This window comes from Alexandromys fortis, unplaced genomic scaffold (genome assembly GCF_014885135.2).
Source record: "Alexandromys fortis isolate MF-2015 unplaced genomic scaffold, M_Fortis_MF-2015_v1.1 scaffold_33, whole genome shotgun sequence".
NCBI classification, from domain to species: Eukaryota; Metazoa; Chordata; class Mammalia; order Rodentia; family Cricetidae; genus Alexandromys; species Alexandromys fortis.
The window spans coordinates 13,961,653-13,968,302 of NW_026067917.1; the positions used below are offsets into that span (position 1 = coordinate 13,961,653).

General features: G+C 43.8%; 1 protein-coding gene across 1 annotated transcript; it reads right to left on the reverse strand.

Moving 5' to 3' along the window:
- Positions 1 to 2,091: 2,091 nt before the first annotated feature.
- Positions 2,092 to 6,173, reverse strand: LOC126500242 (interleukin-37-like). The gene is made up of 6 exons (XM_050139955.1): positions 6,090 to 6,173; positions 5,898 to 5,985; positions 4,799 to 4,855; positions 3,504 to 3,623; positions 2,769 to 2,911; positions 2,092 to 2,325 (listed from the first exon to the last, which is right to left on the reverse strand). Exons 1-6 carry the CDS (start codon positions 6,171 to 6,173, stop codon positions 2,092 to 2,094), a joined length of 726 nt encoding a protein of 241 aa, XP_049995912.1.
- Between the last annotated feature and the right edge of the window lie 477 nt (positions 6,174 to 6,650).

Here is a 6,650-nt window from a genome sequence, read left to right on the forward strand (position 1 = left end):
TCTACAGTTAAACTCTCCTCTGTGAGGAATTTGTCTGAGGTCTATGATGGAAGCTTTGATCTGTGGATACTATCATCGGTTAAATTCTCTGTCACTGTGAGGACATGCTCTAAACTCTATGGTGGCTTTCTGAAACTATGGCTAGTACCGACAGGTTAAAGGTCCTTGTCACCGAGGGCATGCTATAAAGCCTACTGTAGAGAAGCTAAGTTGTGGATAATATCAACAGCAAAACTCTCCTTATATGAGAGGATATGGTACAAGGCCACAATGGATGCCTCAATTAATGGGTAGTGGATGGTATCAACAGTTAAACTATCCTTCTCCATGACGAGAATATAGTCTAAGGACTACAGTGGATGTCTGAAGCTGCGGATAGTATCAACAGGTAAACGCTCCTTGTCTGTGAGGATGGTATAAGGCCTCTGATGGATGCTGGAGCTGTGGATAGTATCAAATCCTATACTTGCTGCTAGGTTTTTTTTTTCTATGTTTGCATACCTGTTACAAAGTTCAGTTTTTCAGCAGACACGTTATAACCCGTCATGTATTTCAGCAACTTCAGCATCTAAGCTACCCTCCTTTCCTACAACACTGAAAACGCAAAGGAAGCACTTTATAGCTTTCTTTGGTGTTGTCTGATCCCTGAGAGTGACAGCGTCACTGAGGACTCTAGGACCGTGGGGCTGTTATGAGGTTCAGTAAGGGGCTAGTTGAACACAAGCCCTGGGTACCGTGAGAATAGAGCCAACAATTGAGACAACTAATAAGTAAGCAAAGCATATACAACGCAGATACACTGGAATGATTCCTAAGGTAGGGGATGTGAGATTTCATCACTGTATACAAAGAAATGCATGAGTTATCTATTTCTGGAATTTTCCATTTAAATATTATACTGTATTCATAATAATACAAAATGGAATGTTTAGTTTGTTATCATTATTTTCATTGAAATGTTAAATCTTGGTTTTCATCAAGGGCTGTTTGCTTTCATTTTGGTGTTAATCTCGTACTTTTTAAACGCTAAGCCAGTAAATGTGTCAAGAGTAACTAAGCTAATATAAGCATCAATATTTTCAGCTGGATGGTGATTGCTATTGCACACTAATTGACAAAGGCACAGCCGGAGACTGGGTAAATAGTTGACTTTTAGGTAACACACATAGGGTCTGTCTTTCTAACAGATACAGAATGGCAGATAACAGAGGGACATGCGATCTGCTTCAGACTGGTCCTAGTAGCAGACGAAAGCTTCTGAATAGCCAGGAATCTTCTACACCAAAGTATTAAATATATTACACACATCCCTCAAAGTTAAAAGCACACAGCCTTCTCCTCTCCAACTCTGAGCCCCTGCTTCAAGTTCCCAGTCTGATTGTTTTCCCTGCTTGTGATCCTGCAGAGGACTGGAGCTAGAACCATCTGACTGACTGGAATGCCCCACTGAGGGACAAGGGCACTGCTGCTTGCCCTCAGGCCTCCCCAATGCCGGCTCTGCCTGCCACCTACTCCAGACCCTTTGGTCTTCTCCTCTTCCCGTCTTTTCATACTTGATGTTCCGCCTTCTCCCTGGGAAGACTCATCAGAAGAGCCTTGCCATGCTCCAAAGCCCTGGGGCTCCCCAGAAACCTTTGTGTTTGCACTTGCACCTTGGTGAGTTTCTCTAGCGTCCACCTACCGTCCACATTCTGTGTGACTAATCCGAAAGCCAGTATCATCACTCAAACCACCTTCTGGGAGAAATAGCTCAATGCCATGCTGGCTATGTCATGGAGTATAGACTCATCCAGAGGCAGTCAAATATGTTTCAGAAAATAGGAAAGCCCTTTGAGGTTTGTGAGTGTTTTTCTCTTTAAAGTTATTTCAACCTAGAAATTTCCAAATTAACTATAAACACTTTAAAGAAATAAATGACACACACACACACACACACACACACACACACACACTAAAAATCAAATCCCAGGGCTTGCTGATTGAAGGTAGCATTTATAAGGAGAATTCTTTATTCCTATTTGTTGATTGGTGTCAGGCTGAAACCAAATTCTGCTGTCAGAGCTGATCTGGCCGTTGTCTTATTGCGTTTTTTCAGTCTTCAAACTCACTGACATCCACATTAGCACTTACAAATTCAAAGTGGGTGTTTTTCTGTTTCCCCAGCTCCTTTGTCACCCCTACCGGTTGCCGGGGTGTACTGCAGGTGCAGATAAAGTACCCTCGATTAGCAGCTGACTCCAGGGTGTAGTAGGAGCCAGCCTTTTCCTTCAGGAAGGTGAAGGGCAGAAGCTTCTTATAGCTCAGGTTCGACAAATCTCTCATTTTCTTTTGGAAATACAAAGGAGAATTCATTAGTAGTTGCTACAGTTTGGATCTAGAATGTACCCCCACAGGCCTACGTGTCAAAGCCTTGATCCTCATCCTGGAGCTGTTGGGAGGCAATGACTACATTAAGAGGGGCTTAGTCGTTGGGCAGTGTGCCCTCAAAGGGAATGGTGGGACCTTGACCCCTTCTTCCTCTTTTGCATCCTAACCATTAAATGAGTAGTCTGCAGCCCCCACTCCTGTACACTTCCGCCGTGGTATACCAAAGGCCCAGGAGCATCAGGGTCAATTCACCAAGATGTGAACCAAAATCTTAGGTACTTGTTACTGTGACTGAGAAGTGGCTAACACAAGACCAGGCTACTTTTGTGGAGAAAGAAGCAATTTCGGGGTGATCATAGCACTAAGGATGGTAGGATGGGGGAGATCTCCTTAGCTCTTACCTTTAATTCTAATGAGGGGCACTTTGGTTTTTTGACTCTCTTGCAGCAGAGAAAGCGTTTTCCCTTACATACAGCCAAAGTAATCCAATTTGCCTTTGCACTCCTGAGTGTTCTCATGGATAAGGGTGACACATAAAAGATCTCTAGGAAAAGAAAACTGGGTTGGCTCTGGAATAAAAACCTTGTTTTTCCCCTTCCTTTTCTTTTTTTTTTCCTGTTAAAGTTTTAGGCATAGCAAGCTTGATAACTCCTCGTACTCACATTGATTCAGAAACCTAGAACATTCTGTTTCTCAGAATCTCCCCTCTCTGGTTTTGAACCCCCACCTGTCTGCAGAGACTTATTTTGGGTGGGGGACACCTTTTGGTTCCCTCTATCACCTCACTCATTCATTCATGCTCATCCCTGGATACAAACTCACCCCATCTTCCTCCTTTTAAGAAGGGGAGGAAGCCAGGCAGTGATAGAGCACATCTTTAATCCCAGCACTCCGGAGGCAGAGACAGGAAGATCTCTGTGAGTGTCAGGGCAGCCTGGTCTACAGAGCAAGTTCCAGGACAGCCAGGATTACACAGAGAAACCCTGTCTCAAAAAACAAAAAAAAAATAAAAAATAATAAAAAAAATAAAAGGAGGAGGAGCCGAGCAGTCCCCCTGGAGTGGGGCAGGGCTCAGATTCACAGGCTGTAGGGGAGCACATATCATTTCCCTTGGGTAGAAAAAATTTGAGGGTCACCTCCACGTCTGCCGCACTTGTCTGGAACCGCCACAAGGGTGCCGCCTTCCAGGACAAGAATCTGATGGTTTGGGTCGCGAATAAAATGTTTATATGGGGAAGGTGGCTTAATACTGGGACCTGAAAAACAAAACAGGAACAGAGGTTACAAATAATGAACCAATCTGAGTCCAGCTATAAATCTTTGCTTCAGGCTTCAGGCTCAGACCCTATATAGTCCTCTTGTTAATTTTTTTTTTTACCCCAACTCACTGATACAGGAACTTTGAACCCTTTGGGGCAGTGAGACCATGCTGGCTCAGAAACAATCACCTCTCTTCAATCGTTCACAAGATAAGTTACTAAATTTCTCCAAATATTACTTTGCAGACCAATAAAAATAGGGATTAGACAAGGTAACTCTCACGGGGTTGGTATGAAGAGTGGGGGCACTGTAAGGGCTCCTCATTCCAAGTAGTCACGGTATTGAGAATTTGCTTGTCTGAATCCTCTCCCTGCTGGGCCTGTGCCCTCAGCTCTGCCATAATGCCACGGATTTCTGTCCTTCCAAGTGATGAGGACAATAGAAGGATAGGGGTGAGAGGGTAGGGCAGGCGGCAGCCAGGAGCAGCAACTCCCTGTCGGAAAGGGCGTGGCGATGGGAGGTTGCCAGAGGGAGATACCTGCATTTGTTGAGACTCTCTATGTGTGCAGGGACAAGCTGCGGCTGTGGCTGGGGATTTGTCTGAATATGGATTTACTACGGACAGAGGACTTGTTCATGTTGCCATCTCTATTAGAGTGGATGAGTTGTCCATGAGAGACAGAGGTCAGATTTTACGTGATAGATGTGTATGAGCCCAATACAGGGCTGATGATGGAAGCTACTTAGCAGATGGTAGTGTACTAGGTCATCAGTTGTGCTCTATGATTGTATATTATATGCATACAGTCATACACAAGTGGGCTTTTCCCTTGCCTCATAAACACAATGCCTTCAACTGGCATCCCCAATTTGGACTCTCCTCCCAATTGTCTTCTGCCCATACCTTGCCTACCCTGCGATTTGTGCTCAGCCTGTCATGCGGTTTGGACTTCTTCATTGAAATCTAACCTTTTACTAGGGCACCGAGTTGTGTGTTGATTTTCAGAGTTTATTTTATCTGAAAAGCTAAAGAGTGTGAAGTTATACAGGAAAGGAAACGTGTCACACTGTATATGACTTAGATGTCATCAGAAAGAGTTGCTTCCTTTGTTGAGGATGCTGAAGAGCCGACCACCCCGCCCTGTCACCCCAAGATCCCTTGGAAAATCACCTGCGTGGTTGTAAATCGTAGCAACAGGGTTGGGATCTGACAGTAGAGGGCATTTTGCTGTTGAAACAAAGACAAGAGATTAGCACGTCAATTCCATGAGCTGGGAGGTCATAGTTCATTGGACTCTGGGATGATTTCATTCCTAACGTCTACAGTTTCTACATCGTTTATAAGCACGTACGCCGAAGGCATGCAAATGCTTTTTAAAGAAAGTCTACATTCGTTAACTTTGTGAGGTTCCGGATTCAACAATATGAAGTAAGATTATTTTATAGCATGAATTTGCAGATATATTTTTCTCAAAATATTTTAATAAGAATCACAAAAATTGGGTGCTGGAGAAAGTGTTGGTTTCTCTTCCAGAGGATCTGAGTTCAATTCTCAGCACCCACGAGTAGGCTCATTACTGTTGGTAAGGCCAGTCCCAGGGGGATTGATTGCCCTCTTATGGCCTGCACAGACATTGCATGCCCATGGTGCACTGATGTATTTGCAGGCAAAACACCCATACACATAATAAATTTAAAAATAAAGATTTAAAAATAATTTTCTAAATCACAGGAACATTTATGATTTATTGACCTAGCCAGATTCCTCTTGTCTGATGCCTGTGTTTGTTCATTTGTTTTTAAAGAAGAAAATCTGGAGGCAGCCAAACCATCTACTGGAAAAGCAGTGCTTCAAAATTCATCTGAACATATGTATCAAAACTTGATTTGCAGGACCAGCAAGGTGTCTCAGTGGGTAAAGGCACTTGCTGCGAAGTCTGGTGACCTGAATTTGATCCCTGGGTTTTGTAGTAGGAGAGAACTGAGTCCCAAAAGTTGTCCTCCAACCTCCACCCATGCACCATGACACCTGTCCTCCTGTCCAGTAATTAAATACCATGTAAAAATAATAACAAAAATCCTGTGTTTGCTAATGATACACCTGAGATCCTGAACTCTAACATGTCTATCTCCGTCAGTGTCCTGGAGGAATTCCAGCCGCTCAGATGTCTTGTAGGCTGATCAGAGAAAGCATGGCTTCTGTGGAAAGGTTTAAGTACAGTTCCCTGTGTTTGGAGACCCCATTTTGACACCAGGAATGGGTTTCTTACCTTTTGGCTCTGTATGGGGTTCATCCTGGTCTCTGTGGCACTTGGGGGACATTTTCACATCTGAGCAGCTCGGTGAGGACGCCATAGCCTGAGCAGAGAGTGAACACAGTGGGAGAGGAAAGGGAAGGCAAAGCCAGCGTGCACAAGAGAATTTTGACTAAGGAAACTTTCAGCCCTCAAAAGCCTCCTCACCTCTTTGATACCTGCAGGACATAGCCCCGGCTCCACTTTGAAATGCTGCCTTAATGCCACGACGCCAGCTTCATTCCCATTCATAGGGTAATTCTAGTTTAATTTTACTTACAAAAGTAATTATGGGTTTTCTTTTAAATAAACATATACTTTCGGGCATTTGGTATATTGTATTTTCCATATAAGTTTACTCTCTAGGAACCATGCAGTTCTGAGTCAGTGACCTGGAGGGTCCTGAAATCCTATATTTTTAATATCTTCATAATGCTGCTGCTGATGGTGGTGGTGGTGGTGGTGGTGGTGGTGGTGGTGGTGGTGGTGGTGGTAGATCAGAGGTCACACTGGGAAGGCAACAAGGCTCTAAAAGACTCAACTACTAGTGTCCTGGAATAGATCAGGCTCACGATCACACTCATGTTGTAGGGTCCAAATCTCACTTCTTTGGAGCTAAATAGTATATTGTAGTTTAACAACAACAACAACTTTGGCAATCGTGAATAATAATAATAATAGAGCTGCTGGAGGTGTCACCATCCCCAATCTCAAGTTGTTTTACGGGGC

Excerpts from the sequence above, each read along its gene's own strand:
- LOC126500242 (XM_050139955.1), bottom strand. The coding sequence starts at position 6,173 with ATGAATGGGAATGAAGCTGGCGTCGTGGCATTAAGGCAGCATTTCAAA. Across the intron at positions 3,624-4,798 it reads TACGATTTACAACCACGCAG|GTCCCAGTATTAAGCCACCT; the intron begins GTGATTTTCCAA and ends TTTGTTTTTCAG. Across the intron at positions 2,326-2,768 it reads GCCCCTCATTAGAATTAAAG|AAAATGAGAGATTTGTCGAA; the intron begins GTAAGAGCTAAG and ends TATTTCCAAAAG.